The sequence below is a fragment of the Blastomyces dermatitidis genome (genome assembly GCF_000003525.1).
Source record: "Blastomyces dermatitidis ER-3 genomic scaffold supercont1.6, whole genome shotgun sequence".
In the NCBI taxonomy this organism is placed as follows: Eukaryota; Fungi; Ascomycota; class Eurotiomycetes; order Onygenales; family Ajellomycetaceae; genus Blastomyces; species Blastomyces dermatitidis.
Window position 1 is genome coordinate 3,443,341 of NW_025544779.1, and position 18,956 is coordinate 3,462,296.

Below are 18,956 nucleotides of genomic sequence, written 5' to 3' on the forward strand. Positions count from 1 at the left end.
TTTTTCTAATATTAATAATTACAGTTTAAATATTCTCTATTTAACTTAGAAAATTCTTTAATTTATTCTCTAAATAGATTTTAAGAATAGATTAATAAGATCTCTTATAATTATTCTCTAAATAATTCAGTTAGTTCTTGACTTCAGTATAGTAGAGATCTGTTATTATATAAATAATAACTTCTTTATCTTTTATATTACATAGCTAAGCTTGTAAGTCAATTTTTCAAATATAAACTTATAAAAGCTTTTATATATTATAATTTAATAAGTAATCTTAAATAATTATAATTTAAGAAAGTTTCTTTTCAGTTTATAAGTATCTCTGAAAATTATATTTAAAGACTTAGTTTGAGAATGTTTACAGACAGTAAGTATTTCTTATAGAAAAATAACTTAATTTTATAGAAGATACTCAAGAATATTCTTCACTGAGATTGATTTATTTATAAGTTTAAAGAGTTTCTCTATTATAAATACAGAGAATAATATTCTATGAATAATTAATAAGTTCTCTGAAACTTCTTTTATAAGAGTTATTTATAATTCAGATAACTACTTCTGAGTGTCTGTAGTAGAGTTTATAGAGATTGAAGTATATAAGTTTCTAGTTCTTTCAGTTATAATAGATAGTTGCTCACTGACTGAGCTTGAAATATAAGAATAAATACTTATAGATGATTATTCAGGTGTTTGCAGCTTGATATAATATATACTGTTAACTACTAGAAGTATTTATAATAGAAAGATAAAATGTAGAGATTAAATATATAATAGTATTCAAGCTGAGTTATAAATAGTATTCACAAACTTCAGTCTATATAGTTGTGTATAGCCAAGGGCCGCTAACTCTATTAATTATGTGAGAGATAGGAATAGAGGTAAAGAATCCGCGAGAAGCGGGATTTCTTACACCAGATTGAAAAGAGCAGTATATGAGTGAGACTTAGTGTTGATGTTTAGAAATATCAAAGATAGACAGAGTTTTCACAGAAGTTACTTCTCAGATATCTTCACAATTACAGATTGAGAATCTTTCAAAATTGAGAAGATTAATGCATATGACTAGGTCTCCTTGTCTTACAATTTGTATGGCAATTTGGCCCGGGGTTGTGGTGTGATAGGGGTGGACAGGAGATAATCTCACACAGGAGTTTTGAACAACATCTGGTTCACATTTGGCTGAATAACTTCACCACCACACGGGGTATGCGGTCAGTGATGGGGTCAGAATACTTGTATAATTGAGAGCTCTTTGATGAATCTATCAGCGGGTTCTTATTCGAAAAATTGAGCGAGTTCGTGGTTATTATCTTTCTTGACAGATTGTGATCCTCTCTCAGATGCTATTCCTAAGATTGAAATTCTGAAGAGAAGAAAGAAAGAAGAAATAGAGAAACAACAAGTTCTTGAAATACAAGAGCTTAAGAAATAGAAGAAGATAGATATCATAAAGAAGAGAATGAAGTAGAAAACAGCTTATCAGATAGTAAGCAGTAAAAAGATATAAATAAGACTGTAAGAGCTGCTTAACAGCAGATTGAAAAGAAGCTTAGAGATGTAAGAAAGACTCAAGAGTAAAAAGAGAAGAAAGAATAAGCTGCTAACCGTGCCATGCTTACTCACTCTCTGTAGTGAGTGTATCACAGTGTACAGAAAATCACACTGTATAGAAAATATTTTCAATATCTTCATTCTTCATCTTCAAATAATTATCATTAATTATAATCATGTCTAAATCTTCTAATTACACTGAGAAGCAGTTGTAAAGAGCTGTTGACATGTATAAAAGCAATTCAAAATTAAAAATCATGTCTCTGTTATAAGAATTCAAAGTCTTATATATCATCTTGTATGAGAGAATCAATAGAAAGAAATCAAGAACTATGAGAGTTTCACTGAATTAAGCATTGAATGATAGTCAGAAAGAGACAATTAAGATATGAATTCATCAGTTGAATATTATTAATGAGACTGTCTACTACAGATATAAGCAGTATAATAACAGATAATTTCTTACTAATCTGAAGAGTGTCTGACTGTAAGTATTTAAACCTGGTACTGTGAGAGCTGGCTTTACTGACTGTGAAATGTATTCAGTTAATTGTGATATAATTCTCAATTGATTGAGATCTCTTATCATTGATAATGTCTCAGATGTCAACATATATAATGATGATGATAATATATGCAATCACTTTATTCTGTCACTGTCTTCTTGTAATTAATCTTCTCAGAGATGATTGCAAAACTATGTCATTAAATCAATACAGCAGTCAAGGCCTTAGAAGATGTGAAGAATATTCTTACATCTGATTTAACAAGATGATTAAACAAGATCTTCAAGAGTAGCATAATTCAGAGCTGAGGTAGAATTGAACATGTATCATAAGAATGAACTTGCAGATTATTATCAAGTAAATAGATGTTGAGTTATCAAATCCTCTCACAGGCAGGTGTAAGTAGGTGAAGTTCTCACTATTAAGAATATCAATTGCAAGATTGTGATCTGTAGAGTAGATAAGATGAAAAAGATATTTAATAAGACTCTTCAATTGATTGAAATCAAATCTATAAAATCTACAGTCACTCAATTATAATAAGATAATTCTATAGAATTTCAATCTACAGTGAATTCTACATCTTCTAATGAGTATATAGATAATCTTTATATTATAGATAGATGTGATGATAATTATTAATTAATTTTTGAAGATCACTATATTCAAAATATTTTCTTTACAGTGTGGTTTTCTGTATGCTGTGACGCACTCACTACAGAGAGTGAGTAAGCATGACACAGTTATACAGCAGCAATCACAGTTGAATAAGAAAAAGATTAAAGAATTCAAAAATCATCTTTCTAATCAGAAAAGTAAACTCTTGATTTCACAAAGAGTGACTAAATCACATTTTCAGAGCCCTGTCAGAGTGCTCATGAATTCACTGTTGAAGAAATCTGATAATATTATAATCTCTACTGATTTAATAACTGCTTATTTACTAAATCTGTCTTTACTTAAGATTTCATATTCTGAGTAAGTTATTAAGTTCAATAAACATCTACAGAATTAGCTGTATATTTTTATGTGTAATTTTCTATATATATTTTCATCATATAATATATCACCTTAAAATCTAATTGTGTTGTTGAGATATTGTTGAAAATATTTCATCATCATGATGGCAAAATGGCGGGTGTTGAGTGTAAGCGGGCGTTGGGTGGTTGATTACGTTGTCTTTACACATCAAATATCAGTGAAAAATGAATCTTAATGAGTCTCAAATTGATCACTTTTGCAGTGACAAGCCTTATTAACTGCTGTCTATGACATAGATACTGTCATATTGCTTCTCAAGTTACATTATCACAGTTGCTCATCATGATTGTTGATTTTTAATGATATTTGCAGGTCTCTGAATGCTGTACTCTGTACTCTGTACAGCCACACTGAAACATGTCAGTATATATCATGACTCATTCCAGCATATACAGTACAGATTTAACTTGAATAGGTTTAGATCTATCACTTTTTCAGCTAAATACATCATTGAACTCTATAATATGAATCTGACTGTCAGCTTGGCATGCTTGGCGAGTTGTACAGAGAGAATCTACTGAACAGAAGGCCTTATCCGGCCAGGTTAGCATGTATAACCCTGGCCAGAGCTGTCCTTAGTACCAGGCTTCACATCTAATGCTAGCAATGAGCTGAATAAAACTACTAAAAATTGAATCTTTTACAGTCAAATGATAACAGATTTCTCAGGTTGGCCAATCAACCTCTAACTTCAATGCTTCAAGAATTAGAAAACACAGAGGTTCTCATGCACATAGTGAGGGACCGCACTTACACAAGTGTGATTGCATACGTCACTGATCTTCTGTCATATCATGACAATCAGCTTCGACATAACTTGAATGCTGTCAAGGGTATAGGTGGCTGCATTAGTCAGATATATCATGACTATGATGCTGGCCCATTTGCATTTTCCTTGACTGACCTCCATCAGAGCAATATCTTTGTGGACAAAGACTGGAACATCACTCATATAATTGACCTGGAATGGGCTGCTTCTCTTCCTTTTGAGTTCATCCAGCTCCCGCACTGGCTAGGCGGTAAGGAGCTTGATGCAATCGACTTAGACCCTTACAACAACCATGTTGAAGAATTTACGCGGATCCTCGAAGAAAGTGAAAAGGAAGGTAGAGGAAGCCGAGAGCCATCGATGTAGGTTGTCTCACACCATACGGTCCGGGTGGAAAATCGGGACATTTTGGTATAACCTTGCTCTGCGGAGTCCGCCAGCCCTGCATTCGCTCTTCTACGACAGAATCCAACCCCAGTTCGCTGCGCAGCACTTAAAAGATCGGGAATTCTACAAGATTGTTGGGTTTTATTGGTGTCGCGAAGCCAGCGCTTTCATTCGGGCAAAATGTAGTGACAAGAAGAACTGTGACATCCAGCTCAGAGAGGCGTTTCAGATGAACAACTAGGCACAGAAACCGATGTATCGCACTCCAATGCATACAAAGTTCAGCTCCCACTTCGCCTGCGACTTAGGGTACATACTTTCTCAGACTTGGTCCACATTCATATGACATTCAACGACTTTCTTTGGATTTCCCCTTATCGTTGTCGGTAGAACCTTCCCCAACCTGCACGTCGAGGTGTGTGTTTTCTGGGACCCGATCTAAGACATTCGATGCCCGTTTCGCTTTCACAGCCGCGCTGGAGCTAGTGGGTTGCTCCAGGGCCTTGAAATCTGAAACCAAGCCCACCGTCGCCTCTTCTACCTCTGACTCGCGCTGACCTGAACACTGCGAAGGTTTGGATGATGACTGCGTGTTTTCTTCGCATCGTGGGAGTACTCTATGAGTAGGTTAGTTTTGGAACTTGACAAAGTGAAGATGACATACATGCATTTTCTCGCTCTGTCTCTGGTAGAGGTATAAATTCGAGAAGATTAGATCTGTTTTGATTTAATAGAACAAATATTTTTAGCCTGGAGTTGAATACGTAGTACTGAATGGAAGCAAGAATCGCTTATCATGGTCCCAGGATGGACTCGCTCGGATGCTGCGCGTATGGTCGCGTCACCTTTCGTTGGTGCTAAATTTACAAAGGGAATTCATGGATACAACATAATCGGCGTTGATTTGTCTCGTGGGCTGCAAGGCTGCCCAAACTTAAACCCTGTCCAGAAGAGAGAGATAAGCCATTCAGTCTAGCACAACACAGCTGGACGGTTCTTGACTCTTGATGTTTACATGCACCGAGTAGGCGATGTAGCTCCATGAGTCCAAGCTCAATCATTCCTCTCCCAATAGCTCCTCGAGAACCTTAAGATCGACTAAATAACAAACCCGTTTTCTTCGAAGACAGGATGTTCAACTGTAGCAGTTCCATTTGCAAGATCGTTGACTCCGGGCTTCATCGACGAACATCGAAGACGACCCTGAAGTCGGTATTGCTTGATTTGGTGTTCCATACGTTCGTTCCCCCAGAAGTGTGCAATAAGATACGTAGTAAACAGATTGAGCCACAGTTCCAACTTTTGGAATATTCTCTAGGACTAATATAGCCTTGTGGTTAGGGCTGGTCGGGGGGGTATCATACATTCTACTTATAACAAGTCACCGGAAAAAAGAAGAAACAGACGAAGGAACTATTAACCCCAAGCCCCTTCAACTTTATTATGATCGAGAGAGTTATGTAATGAGAAAAGAAAAGAAAGAAAGAAAGAAAGAGCCCCCATCCAATGTATGTACGACTAGTTCATCAGGAAGAAAGCCGCAGTGACCATCGACATCGACACGACGGCATATCCGGGGTGTAAGCCAACAGCACCGTTTCCTTGCCCCCCGGAACCCCCTTTGCCAGTCTTGCCGTCTAAAGCACCAGAACCTGGTTCAGCCGAGCCAGATGATCCGGTGCCAGCGTTTTGGCTACCAGAACCGCCTAGGCCAGGACCTTTTCCAGCGCCTTTCATGACATATACCTTTGCCGGCTCAGGGATGGCAGGCAGTTTATCACCATCAACATCCCAGCTGGGAGCGTTCTTCTTGGGGCATGGGCTGGCTCCACCGGCCTCATTATATCCACCGTCACCGGCTGGGTTCTTGGTGGCAGCGAAGGCTTTCTTCAGCGTGTCGAAGTCTTTGCGAGTCTTAACCTTGCCGTCCTTAAGTTCAACCAAACCATAGTTATTGGGCTCCTGGGAATATTCATAGGCGAGACCACCAGAGTAGACGCTGGTCATTTTCTCGGAGTACAGAGCCTTCACTTCGTTCCACTCGCGTGTGTTCGTGTTACAGCCGTACTCCGAGAGGAAAAGGGGCAGTCCATACCCGGAGAACAGCTCGACTTTTTTGTCCCAGCCGGCCTTCTCGAAGGTGGATGGGTCACACCAGGAGTAATCGTTGAAAGCAAAGAAATCGCTGCGCTCGTCATCAGGACCGCAGTTCATGTACTGCGCCATCTGGAGACGGTTGGAGTCGACATCAGCCTATTCAGAAGTGAAATGCATAGTTAGCACTAGGAGCACCGTTCCGCTCTATATCATAACTTCTACGTCATCCATACCGCAGAGTAGCCAACAGGGACTTCTCTCAAGCCCTGCTTACGGATAAATTGGCGAATATCACGAGTGACTGCTTTGACGTAAGGGGCGGTTTTAGAGGTAGGCCCATCGTTGATAACCTCGTTTCCGGAGAAGAAAGCCTGTAGTCGCCATTAGCAAGCTGGCAGAACTCAAGCTCCGTTGCTGCTTTAACATACTAGAGTGTTGTCATATTTCGCGAACATTGCGACGGTAGCAAAGACGTTCTGGAGGTATACGTCATTGTAGGAAATCTCGGGTTCTATTGGATATCTCAGAAAAATACAACTGTGTTCGGGTTCAGGCCAGGGGCAGGGAAGGATCTACCCATGCGGTTAATAGAATACTTAGGAGTGTTGACATCGAGGACAAGGTAGATGCCGGCATCAGCCAGAGCCTGCATGCACTCGTCGTGGTCCTTGCTGTTGTCGACAGTGTAAATGCGGATAGTGTTCAGGCCCAGCTCCTTGAATTTGGCGATGTCTCGTTTGCATACCTCAGGATCAGCGATGGGATCCTTGACCTTGGAAGCTCCTCCCTGTGAAATAATTTCAGCAAACACAATCCTTGCTTTAGATACTGGGGGTTCAAGGGTCCGTTTAGTCCGGACTAACTGGTTGATAATCGCTATATAAAGCAAGATATCAGATTAGAATGTATTTCAATGTTTTACTAACCAGGGACAGAGATGAAATGGAAACAAAATCGATATAAAACAAAGGGTATTTATCTAGGTGACTTACACTCCGCGTATATAAAAACGCTTGTTTCCCTGCCAGAATGCTATCGAACAAAAAAAGCACAGTCAGTATACCGCCCCATCTTGGGTATTAGGTCCTGGGCATGCCAAAGGTGGTGTGGTTCGAGACATTACCATTCCCCTTGACTGTGACAGGAGTGATTTTGCTCTCTCTGGCCTGGACATTGCTGGCCACACCAGCGAGAGCAGACGATGCCCCGAAAATGGCTGCCGCCAACGCAGACACGGCTGTGGCTTTCATATTGGAGAGAGGGGATCAAGTGTGCGTAATCCGTTGTGATAGCTGTCAATGAGCAGGTTTTTCTTTTCCTTCTCCGCGATTATATTAACAAATGTCCTAATGAGAGACGGAAGATGTTTTAAGTAAAACTTGTATATCAACGAACGAATCGGAATAATATCGAAATGGAACAAAAGGCTACACCGGAAAGAACGACGGGTATAGACCTCTCTTACGAACGATTGAATAGAACAACGAAGGAATGACAGAGAAAGAGAGAGAGAGAGAGAGAGAGAGAGAGAAGGGAGAAGGAAAGGAGAAGGAAAGGAGGATGGATGATGAGAGAGCAAGACAGTGACGCTCAAAAGCTGGCCAGCGAAGGTGAAACTGAAGGGAAGCAGGGCAGCACGCAAAGTTGGTTGCGTAATCCCACATAGTTATCAGCAGCTCATTGGGCTGACTTGCTCCAGGGACTGGGTTTTTGAAGGCCATTGAAAGCCAATTTGGGACGGGATATCAGTTTCATTGGCTTGTGAATATGGGATATCTGCTGTTGGGTTTACAGCGAGCTTAGCATTAGCCTTCTCTGCAGGCTACAGGGCCTTACAGGGCCTTACAGGGCCTAGCTGGACATGAAGCCGCCCTAAGACGGCCCCAAAGGTTTGGTCAAAGCTAGGGCTTGTTTTGGAAGAGAGAGATCACTATCTCCCCCGAGGAGTTCTCTGGATTCCTTAACCGAACCCTGGTGCGGTGCTGGAAACTTCAGCGGGAACTCAATTCTCCACTACCAACTGATCCATCTATGACATCTAGTTATCTCCGCCTCCACATCTACACCAACTACCAATCAGCAGTCAGCTCTCTAACAAACAGACTTCAAGAGAAGAGAATAGAGATTTTCATTCACTGAATACTCTCATACACAGCAGAATTGAAGATAAATGAGAGAAGCTGACTATCTGATCAAAAAGACTGCAGATTGAAATAAATAAATCTGTTCTCTCTACTCATCTATATATATATAGCACTAATATAAATACAGATAGAAAAGATTACTTTATAGAATATCTCAGCCTCTTCGAAACATTTCATGAAAACTCAGAAATATCACTATATATGTAATATTCAGACTGTGAAGCATATACGATAATATCTTATATTAAATAATATTAAATAATTTTTCACTACAGAAACAATGATGAGATAGATAAAACTCTCACTTATTTCAAGATATTAAATTCTCAGACTGAACAGTATTCTATATATATACACACACTTCTTATCATCTCTAATCATATACAGAGTAATCTTCAAAACAGATAAAAAAATAAAATATAAGATCTCTCTTTTTCTTTATATAATCACATTCCCTTAATTATAAGAAGAGAGAAATAGAGATATTAGCAGACGTCATTAATCTATCTCTCTGTCTCAAAGAATATTTCATTTATCATTGCATATCTGCTTCAAAGCATGTAGAAGTATTCTGTATATGTAACTCTGCTGTACTGCTGAATCACCGGCAAACTAGACATGCGCTTTGCAGGTGATATGTGTAATTCATAATAATATTAAAGATCCATTATATGAATAAAACACTGTATGTAGCCTGTGCAAAAATATCAAAGCAAGAGACAACTTCTACAGCCATATATATAGAACCACACACGTCCAGGAATTTCGACAGGTGTATAGTTTCCACCATTCACTATCCAGGGGTGCTTTGCCCCTAGCGTGACGCCACCCGGTCCAACGATCGCCTCGATCTTCGTCGCCGAAACAGCTGCAACCAGCCACTGACGCCGCGGGAGAAATCGTGGCCCTATCGCCCGGCACTTACGTGGCTACTGGCCACACACACACCCTGTTGTGCGGCCTGTTTCCCGAGCTTTTACTTTTGATATTTTCTGTTCTTTTTCTTTTTTTTTTTTTTTTTTTTTTTCCAGATCAGAGTTTTTTGTATTTATTCGAGCCCCTTTCTTTTTCTTTTTGCAGATGGCCCTCTACCTTCGCGGATAATTATTGGATATGTGTGGTTATAAACATGAGACGATACGGATTTCTAGTGGCAAGCAAGACACAGGGCTAACTCCTATTATGACTTTAGCTACTAAGAATAAGGGGGTTGAAGCAGAACAAAGAAGAGCAGAAAAGAAAAGGAAACTGCCTGGGTACTCGCAAATAGCCCTATGCCACTGACAAAGTAACTACAAAATGCGTCAAAAAAAAAAAAAAAGAAAAAGAAAAAAGAAAAAAGAAAAAAAGAAAAAAAGAAAAAAAAAGGGGGTAGGAAAAGGGTTGCTAGCTTCTTAGAATTTTCCATACGACAAACCACTGCCATAGGAGGAATCAGCATTCGATGGGGTGGTTGGGGACGACATCTGAACTGCCTTCGTAAAATACATCTTGAATGTTGCTCTAAAATGCGTGAGACCAAAAGAAGAAACGTATAATATAAACATCCGCAAGTAAGCTAAATGATATGAAGGGTAAGATGATAAGATGACAAAAAAATAGAAAACTCACACCATTCCGCAAAAGTTTAGTTCATCCCAACAGCAAACCCATCAACCCTTTCAACCAAATCCTCCCACTCGAAAAAATATAAAATAGTTAACTCGCCCTACACCTCCTCAATATAATTTGCAGGTACGCTCTTCGTCTGCCCGCCTTTCTCAACATCAGACCACCCATTGCCACTATCCCGATTCACAAGCACAAACCTATCCCCCTCCGCCATGCTCCACTCCGCATCACTGCGCGCTTCATAGTCATACAGCGCAACCACATATTGCAGCTTCTTAGCTCCGCGCTTCGGCGCCACCGCCGGACCGCGCCGTTTGGCCGCAACGCTGCTCGCCAGAGACGCGCTCGAGGTTGAATAGGTGGATCCAGGACGGTCAGCGAGGCTGGGTCGTGGTGAGAAGGCTGGTGATGGGGTGGAGATGCCTTCAACGTAGGAGGCTGGGACGAGGCCGGTGAGGGCGCCCGCCCGAACGCGCATCCAGCCAGACCCGTCTATATTTTTAACTCTGTTAGAGGTTGTTGTTATGGTTTTGAGGGGGGAAGGAGTTGGAATCGTCACGGGGAGAAAACATTACCATCTGGTTCAACAATTGTAACCTCACGGCCGCCTTCAACTGTAATCTCATCCTCGCCATTGGCCTCGTATGGGGTATAACATTTTGCCTCTCGCTTCGCTTGATTTTATGGATAAGCCACGGCTGCGGCCTCCGCCCCCATCCGCGTCTCCTTCGTTGGCCGGAGGAGGGGGGGCACTGATGTATTGTGCGGGTGGGGGAGCAACAATTCGGTTCCTTCGGGGTGCTGTAGCCGGCTTCGTGGTTGTTGCTGGAGCAGATGCTGGAAGTTCCGTTGGCCCTTCGGCCACCTGTGGGGTTGAGATTACGGATGCAGAGCGCGCTCCGCTAGCGGCGTATCCTGAGCTTAGCGAATTCATAGTATCTCGGCGGCTCAGTGCAGGCAGCTCCGAAGCACCATTTGTCGGTGCGGGGACATCAATTGGAGGTGCTGAGCTGGCTGCTTCTTGTCTTTCTATTTTCAGTTTCTTCTTCTCTTCCTTAGTCTGCTCACCAGGGCATTCCGCTGGGACCTTCATTTCGCATTTGCTGTGACAGGTGTACCCACAATCCCGACAGTCGAACCCCTTTGCCGATAGCCCCCAGATTCTCTCCCCACACAGATCACAATTGGTGGGAATCTTAAATGTTTGTGATCGGAAGTTGTGGTTCTCAGCTCCAAAGGATAAGTCGCCGACAACAGATGTTATAGTTGAAGTTTCAACTTCTGCTGTTAATCGTTTACGGTCCAGAAGGTGAAGGTCTTCTTGCATGGCAAATATCGCCCGAACGACCTCCGCCTCATCCCTCTTATCCCTGCCATCGCGAATGCTTTGCCGTATCTTCTTTGCATTCTCAACCTCTCTCCTCTTCTTATCTGCTTCTACCTTTAGTTCTTTGGCCTGGGCTTTGCTTTTCACGAGTATATTTCGGAGGAAGACCTTTGCAGTCTCGTCAGTGATCATCGCGGCGTCGTCATGCCATACAGGACTCGGCTCAAACTGCACATCTGCAGGGTCTTGCCAATTTGTCATGTTGTGACGAATAAACATGGTCGAATCCAATCTAGGTTCGTTACGCGGAATTTCAGACAGCAGATGGGAAACATGTTGCTCGCATCTGGTCAGGGTGTCCTTTTCCAGTTGGGCAGCCAGCGTCCATATGGAATTCAACTTCGAAACTCGGGTTTCATTGAGATCTTGTAATCCCTATCGTGACAATGGTTATTCAAGATTGTTCATTGGTATTCGAAGGGTGGGGATAGTTCCCATACATTAAGTAGTTCCGGGATATATTCATAATAGTATTTCTCTTTTAGTTTATTCGCTACGTTTATAGAAATTAGATACGTATTCTATTATCAATTAGCATGCACTCACAGACGGCTTGGGAGTTAAATCATACCTTCACATTGTTCATTTCAAGAGTCTGCTGTTGATAAGCCATTTGCGCCTTCTGTTTCCCGTGATCAAAGGAAGATTCTGTTTTCTTCCGTCGGTTTTCTACCTCTTGACAAGCACCGTCATATTTACCCTTTACTTTCTTTAAATCGCTATATGTCGCATCTCGTTCCTTCTCCAGCCTGGTCGAATACTCAACATGGTTCTTTCGGAGTTCCTCGAACCGTGCGGCAGCTTGCTTTAGAGGTTCAGCGATCTGGACGACCAAGTCTGAACCGAAGCGATCGCGGTCTGCCGCTTCCGCCTCAATAGCGGAGAGCTGTGTGGTCCAGGTTGTCAATGACGCAGATTCTAATGAGCCTGGAGTCAACGCTGGAGTATCTCCCACGCTCAAGCTACTCGACTTTTTGGATTTGCGCTCATGGTATTTTCGACATAACCCGGTAAGTTTTGCAGCATACTCTTTCTCGATAGCGCTCCGTTCACGATAGAACTGCTGGACCTCCTCGAGCCATGCAATACCATTTGAGACCTACACGTCGTTGATTTAATATCCTGGAACGAAAAGCTTTCGGGGATTGTAAGGGGTTGCTATAAGTGGAACGTGGGCGGGAAGGGAGATGCATCGGAATGCGGGGAAGGGGAGGCGTACCCAAGCGTTGACTGGTTTGAAAGCATCCTAATTTAATTAACAACAGCTATGTGAGCTTCTAGACTTATTTCAACGACGCCAGCGCAGAGAATATACCCTCAATTCAGACCCAAACTGTGGAGCAGTATCAACATTCGTCATGGTTAGTCCTTATCCAGCTCCATTCACGGCGCTGCGGAGTGGCCAGGGCGCTCTCGTTGGAGATGCAATCAAGGGGAAATGTAGGCTCTAGAGTGGGGTATAAGGAGGACTCGTGGCGGTAGGCTAAATCAAGGAATGTAGAATAACAGGAAGAAGCATCGGATAGAAAAAACCACCACTGTTCATCAATAATGGTTAGGTGGGTTTATTGTCGTTGGTGTCAGCGATAGATACGACATCCATATCCCACCATAACCCCAACCCACAGAGCCGAGTCGCTCAGCCCCTCTTCAGCCACAGTTGCGGCCACTTCCCCGGCCCACACTAGTTTTATTTGGGACTAGTGTCCTTCTGGAAGCAGCAGACATTCTACGCTAGTAAAAGTTAGACTGCCAAGCCCGCCAATATACTAGCACAAAGACGGTCTAGCGTGTAGGCTTTCTGATGATGACTCAGCAGCATCCCGATATCGAGGCAGCAACCTACCTTGGGAAAGCTTGTTGTTGACCTTGCGACAAAATATTTTCCTGGCCCAGCGACGACGGTGAAGAAGGCCACATCATCTGTTGTTATAAGCATAGATTTTGATTTGACATAGCAACGCTGATATACCCCTCCTTATTTGCACCCTTATTTCCTTCCAAAGCTTTACCGTCATAGCCCTCGCTGGACTACGCCGCCCCTCCATCCGTCTCAAGACCCCTCGTCAAACTTGACCTGCACCCACCAAAGTTCTCTACCCTCTACGCTTAGACCTCTATTCCGGTTTTTCGCGTCTTATCTACGGTCGCTACTTATTATTGATTCATTTTAGTCCTAATCGACTTTTTTCCAAATCTGAGAATGGCGTCAGAAACCCCCTCCGGAGGGCCTCTTGAGGCCCGCATCTCCCGAGAAGAACCCAAGACAGATGCCGCTGCTCCTTCTGAGCCTGCTGCTGGTAATCTTCCCTATATCTTTTACCTAGAGATCCAGTCGCAACATTCCCTGTTTTCCGTTTTGCGTCATTGTTGACCTTTGCGACATAGGGACCACCCCAGAAACCCCCGCGACTACAAATGCCCCGGTTGCGGATGCCCAAACAGACGGAGCTTCTGCAGATTTTGGGGGATCTCAACTACAAGAGCCTGATTACTCAGTCAACGTCAAACTGAGCGACTTGCAAGCGGACCCAAATAATCCTTTATACTCGATTAAAAGCTTTGAGGAACTCGGGCTGTAAGCTATTTTACTCCCCCCTTCACCCCATCCACTCTCTATTTCCGGATCTTATTGTTGCCGCAAAATACAGACATCCATCGGTTCTCCAAGGTCTACATGCTATGAGCTTTCGTCGCCCCTCCAAGATCCAAGAAAAGGCACTTCCGCTTCTCCTGAATAATCCCCCAGCGAACATGATTGGTCAATCACAGTCCGGTACAGGCAAAACTGCCGCATTCGTCCTGAATATCCTGTCCCGTCTAGATCTGTCTCCGCAAATGGAGCTCGCACCCCAAGCATTGGTACTTGCACCCAGTCGTGAGTTGGCTCGCCAGATTGTGGGCGTTATCCAAGTTATGGGATCATACGTGGAAAAGTTAAAAGTTGCTACCGCTGTGCCCATGGAGTCAAGTCGCAATCAAAGAGTTGAAGCCCCTGTTGTGGTGGGCACTCCAGGAACTGTGATGGATCTTATCCGTAAACGGCTATTCAATACCCAACATTTAAAGGTGCTCGTACTTGACGAGGCAGACAACATGCTGGACCAACAGGGTTTGGGAGATCAATGTATCCGCGTTAAGGGGTGAGCTTCCGCACTCCTGATCGTTCTTATATATCGTGTTCTCTTGACTAACGTGGATACAGACTACTTCCAAAAACTATTCAAGTTGTGCTCTTTTCAGCCACTTTCCCCGATCACGTAGTTCGTTACGCCAACAAGTTTGCGCCAAATGCAAATCAGATTACACTCAAGCATGAAGAGTTGACAGTTGAAGGTATCAAACAGCTCTATCTCGACTGTGACTCCGATGAGCACAAATTTGATATTCTGGTGAAATTCTACGGCCTTCTTACAATTGGCTCATCAATTATTTTCGTAAAGGTAACATGTTCCCCCATACCGTACACGTCTTCTTCCGAATACTAACCCCGAATATAGACGCGCGCTTCAGCAGCTGAAATTGAACGACGCATGGTGGCTGAAGGCCACACCGTTGTGTCCCTCACTGGTGGTGTTGAGGGTCAAAAGCGTGACGAAATAATCGACAAGTTCCGCCAAGGCGACGCCAAGGTGCTCATTACCACGAACGTCCTGGCTCGAGGAATCGATGTACAGACAGTATCAATGGTTATCAACTATGTATGTTTCCAGAGCGGGTGCCCTGCTTTTCTCCCTCTCAGCAACATACACAACCAATCATACTAAAACGTAAAAACAGGATATCCCTGAACTCCACGCTCCGAAAGCTACTAAGCGTATTGCTGATGCCCAGACGTATCTTCACCGCATTGGTCGTACCGGCCGCTTCGGTCGCGTTGGCGTTGCCGTGTCCTTCGTTGCTAGTAAGGAAGAATGGCAGATGCTTCAGGATATCAAGACCTATTTCAATACTGAAATCCAACGCGTGAACACGCAAGATTGGGATGAGGTCGAAGATGTGGTAAAGACCATTATCCGAAGCTCGAGAGCCGGATCTAATTTTCAACGCACTTAACTATCGACCTTGTAAAAAGTCGATAGGGAGAGGAGAGCCACCCCAACTAGTTGCTCGAATTTTTTTCTTGCCCCGCACATTTTCCCCGCGACTATAGTTTGCATTTCGTGACAGCCCGGCCAACCCCCTGAATCGAACTATATAATCCCCCCCTAAAACATATCACACACCAATACTTTTCAAGAGAGAATGGAAGAATCTGCATCATGAATAACTGCTCCCCCTACACTAAATTTCTATCCCCTTTGTTTATCTTCTGAAAGCCCTCTTGGTACTCATCCGCTTACCCTAATGCCTCTACGAACCAAAAAGTCCTTCTCGCACGTTCCCCAACACCACCAACTATACCATATGAGATGAAATTCTCAACGCACTCTTGCTTCAAACCACTGCCCTTACAGCGACCCCTTACAGCGAACCCTTTCTCTTCCCCTCAAATGTCAGATAGATATTTACAAACGGCCGTTTTTTAAACCCTTTTTCATCTACACCTCCAAGAATAGCAGGTGGAAATTAACGATAAATGGAAAGGGGAAAATAAATAATTGGTGAATAAAATGATACATGAATATTTCAAGAATGGTCCGAACATCTAGGCACGGCACAGAGGACGTATGTCGAGTTTGTGGCATTGCTGCATATTCGAGCCGGTTAATTATTCCATCCAATTTTCGTACTTCAAGTTGGCTTTCCTTCTCATCGGATGAAAGGCGCTATCATATACACACGTGAGTATAGAGTTGGCTGATGAGGGTTTTTTGTGGATGCACATATTATTGTCCTTCACCTGGCAGGATATGGAAATGCTAAACTTGTTAATACGACCTATGTTGAATAGGTGGATGTAGGCACACACTAATTATCGTGGACAAAGTTTACTATAGAAATAGAAATAGAATATGCGGACCTCGACAGACGTAGTTACATATGTACTCCACTCCATACACAGCCACATAAATAGACAGCAGAAAGTAATAGGCATTAGGAAACAGGGGCGGACAAAAAAGGAAAGATGTTGCAAGCCGTAGAATTGTAGAATGCTGGTTATCATCATATCGCATCATTACATCATTACATCATTGCGTTGGTGGCCGTCAATGGTGGAAGCAAAGGAAATAAAATATCTCCCCACGTCCAACGTCGTAGTACCTATGTAAGTCAGGGCGGGGGACAGCAAAATAATTAAGCTACTTCAATTCGGCAAATTATCAATTGCTGGAAATAAGCGGCTTGCATATGCATGACCCAACGCATAAAAGGAAACACACAATCCAATCAACAAATCATTATTCAACTAATCCACGACTTTCTGGCCATATACAAAATGCACCTTGGTATAGAAATGGATGCTACGATCCTTTAGATCCCTCCGGACTCCTGCCAGAAGGATCTCAACCTCCTCTGGCTTCCAGCCCAAGACGCGTATCAGAGGCGCGTATGAATACGCCCCAAGCGCTTGGAAGATTTGTAGTTGATGATAACGACCGAGTTCCTTGAGCTTCTCGTCTTTGGGCCAGGGGCTGAAAGGTAACTGTTGTTTTCGTTAACCAAAAGAGAAAAAGAAACAGAAACAGAGAGGGAAAGGGAGGGGGGCCCGGGGGGCCCGGGGGGGGGGGGATAAAGTCTAGTCATCCCACTTACAATACGTTCCTCAGCCTTAACATTCTTGAAGCCAGCTTTATTCATCCGGTCTTCCCACGTAGACGCAGTTGACATAGACTTTCCAAATTTTTCCGATGCCTCAATCAGCAGATTCCTCCATCGAACAAGATCCTGTGCTTTCTTGAGCGTCTCGTCGCCGAAAATGTTAACCTCGATACTCTGCATTTCTAACCAGCCGTTCGGATTGAGAAATTTGTGCGCTTGTTGGAATAGCCTGTCGTGGTCCTTGATCATACCTTCCATCTCGCGGGCATGGATGAAGTCGAACGGTTGCGCGTATGACCATGTAGCTTCGAAATCGTCTACTTCGAACCTGCAGTTCGGTGGGGTCCTGTGTGTTGCTCCAATTAGGCAATGAAAAGACCAATCGGTAGAAGGACAGAATTCAAGATTATCCTTGTGGGAAATATATACCATGTTGGCTGGATAGGGCTTAAGTCATTTCCTATATTTCGGTTTGAATTAGACTGAGAGCACATTTTATCACTCAGGACTTGGATACGAACCGATAACTTCTGCAACCGGGTGACCACTGTTGTTATGCTCCTGTCAGATAGGTACAGATAGGTACAGCGGCGTAGATGTTTAAAACGAAACGGTGGGCAGGGTCAAACATACTCAGCAAAATCAATTGCCCATATACCTACATTCGACCTCGCCGTCGTTAGCTGCCATTCAAAAAGTGGGATAGTCGCAACTGAAGGAAACTGTGTTTGCCGGATAGGATTGGTAAAAAGAGGGAATAACACCTGTGCCAGTCCCTAGGTCAAGAACCCGTCGAACATTGTCAGGCACTGGGGCTAGGTAGAGTGCACCACCCAGAAGAGTTCGATATATGTGGTGATTCAGGTCCATGCGGTCTTGTTCTTGCTCATCATTTGGCTACAGAGAGGCCCCTCTCATTAGCTGGTTGCGAAGGTTACGATAATGGCAGAGGATTTTCAACCAGAAAATATTTACCAGGATATATTCCCCTTCTTTAAATGCGTGGTATCTTCGCCCGTTCTAAAACGTCACGTATAAAGATCGTGTAGTTAGTATAGATTTCTCTCGAGGCGTGTCTGAGGTCATTGACAAACGCTGGTTACAAGGATCCGGTTTTGAAGTATGATATAACAAGATCGATATCTGGCATAGACTTTCGTAGACCCATGGGTATTCCGGTGTTCATGAGTCGAGGCAATATGCACCAACCTCATATCTAATAAAATTAGCTTTTAGAACAGTAGTTATGAGGTGTCCAACATATAGACTACGTACTTGTAGTTCCTGATACTGGATGTCACTGAAGTGGTGTAACTGGCATCACCAAGTCTTCAAGAGGTCGAGTTAGCTGTGCATATATACGCCAACCTGACTGCAGTTTCATAACACTCACGAGCCTTCATAGGCCGAATCAGTATCGGATGGATTTTCCTAACGGGACATTTGGAAGTCATAAGTTTAGCGACGCTTTTGCTGATGATTGGGAGATGTATAGTACCTCAGCTTCAATCTCCCGCGGATCAGCAATTGGATGACTGTGTGCCATGGTGAGCTGGAAAAATGCCTAATGGTACGATGTCTCGATATGAACTTTTGAAAAGGTAATTAATTATTGTGATTCTTTTCCGTCAAAGAAAGAGCAATTTGACAGAAGGGCAGACGAGGGACGTCGGGTAAGGACATAAGCCAGAGAATTTATACAGCATCGTCCCCGCCATCCATCCCTGGATTTCTCCGTTCAACGGCGCTCTTGCATG

General features: G+C 43.0%; 6 protein-coding genes across 6 annotated transcripts; 2 read left to right on the top strand and 4 right to left on the bottom strand.

Annotated features, from left to right (window-relative positions):
• The first annotated feature begins 3,437 nt into the window (after nucleotides 1-3,437).
• On the top strand, nucleotides 3,438-5,139 carry BDCG_06293 (uncharacterized protein). The gene is made up of 2 exons (XM_045422028.1): nucleotides 3,438-3,644; nucleotides 3,762-5,139. The coding sequence occupies exons 1-2, from the start codon at nucleotides 3,589-3,591 to the stop codon at nucleotides 4,234-4,236; spliced, it is 531 nt and encodes a 176-aa protein (XP_045277755.1). The 5' UTR covers nucleotides 3,438-3,588; the 3' UTR covers nucleotides 4,237-5,139.
• Nucleotides 4,409-5,493, bottom strand: BDCG_06294 (uncharacterized protein; the record flags this gene model as incomplete). The annotated part of the gene is made up of 2 exons (XM_045422029.1): nucleotides 4,409-4,874; nucleotides 5,369-5,493. 2 exons carry the CDS (start codon nucleotides 5,491-5,493, stop codon nucleotides 4,607-4,609), a joined length of 393 nt encoding a protein of 130 aa, XP_045277756.1. The 3' UTR covers nucleotides 4,409-4,606.
• A 282-nt stretch (nucleotides 5,494-5,775) lies between these two features.
• BDCG_06295 (glycolipid-anchored surface protein 5) lies at nucleotides 5,776-7,604 on the bottom strand (the record flags this gene model as incomplete). The annotated part of the gene is made up of 7 exons (XM_045422030.1): nucleotides 5,776-6,510; nucleotides 6,588-6,725; nucleotides 6,783-6,865; nucleotides 6,931-7,141; nucleotides 7,218-7,230; nucleotides 7,347-7,386; nucleotides 7,478-7,604. 7 exons carry the CDS (start codon nucleotides 7,602-7,604, stop codon nucleotides 5,776-5,778), a joined length of 1,347 nt encoding a protein of 448 aa, XP_045277757.1.
• A 1,920-nt stretch (nucleotides 7,605-9,524) lies between these two features.
• Nucleotides 9,525-13,150, bottom strand: BDCG_06296 (actin polymerization protein Bzz1). Its single transcript, XM_045422031.1, has 6 exons — nucleotides 12,812-13,150; nucleotides 12,716-12,742; nucleotides 12,068-12,595; nucleotides 11,937-12,017; nucleotides 10,685-11,871; nucleotides 9,525-10,601 (listed from the first exon to the last, which is right to left on the bottom strand). The coding sequence occupies exons 1-5, from the start codon at nucleotides 12,854-12,856 to the stop codon at nucleotides 10,732-10,734; spliced, it is 1,821 nt and encodes a 606-aa protein (XP_045277758.1). The 5' UTR covers nucleotides 12,857-13,150; the 3' UTR covers nucleotides 9,525-10,601; nucleotides 10,685-10,731.
• A 227-nt stretch (nucleotides 13,151-13,377) lies between these two features.
• On the top strand, nucleotides 13,378-16,524 carry BDCG_06297 (ATP-dependent RNA helicase DBP5). The gene is made up of 6 exons (XM_045422032.1): nucleotides 13,378-13,796; nucleotides 13,885-14,074; nucleotides 14,148-14,639; nucleotides 14,702-14,939; nucleotides 14,997-15,197; nucleotides 15,277-16,524. Exons 1-6 carry the CDS (start codon nucleotides 13,700-13,702, stop codon nucleotides 15,550-15,552), a joined length of 1,494 nt encoding a protein of 497 aa, XP_045277759.1. The 5' UTR covers nucleotides 13,378-13,699; the 3' UTR covers nucleotides 15,553-16,524.
• A 322-nt stretch (nucleotides 16,525-16,846) lies between these two features.
• On the bottom strand, nucleotides 16,847-18,745 carry BDCG_06298 (TAM domain methyltransferase; the record flags this gene model as incomplete). The annotated part of the gene is made up of 11 exons (XM_045422033.1): nucleotides 16,847-17,083; nucleotides 17,194-17,545; nucleotides 17,629-17,659; nucleotides 17,721-17,746; nucleotides 17,833-17,857; nucleotides 17,964-18,096; nucleotides 18,175-18,219; nucleotides 18,409-18,415; nucleotides 18,475-18,528; nucleotides 18,593-18,630; nucleotides 18,698-18,745. 11 exons carry the CDS (start codon nucleotides 18,743-18,745, stop codon nucleotides 16,847-16,849), a joined length of 996 nt encoding a protein of 331 aa, XP_045277761.1.
• Nucleotides 18,746-18,956: the final 211 nt, after the last annotated feature.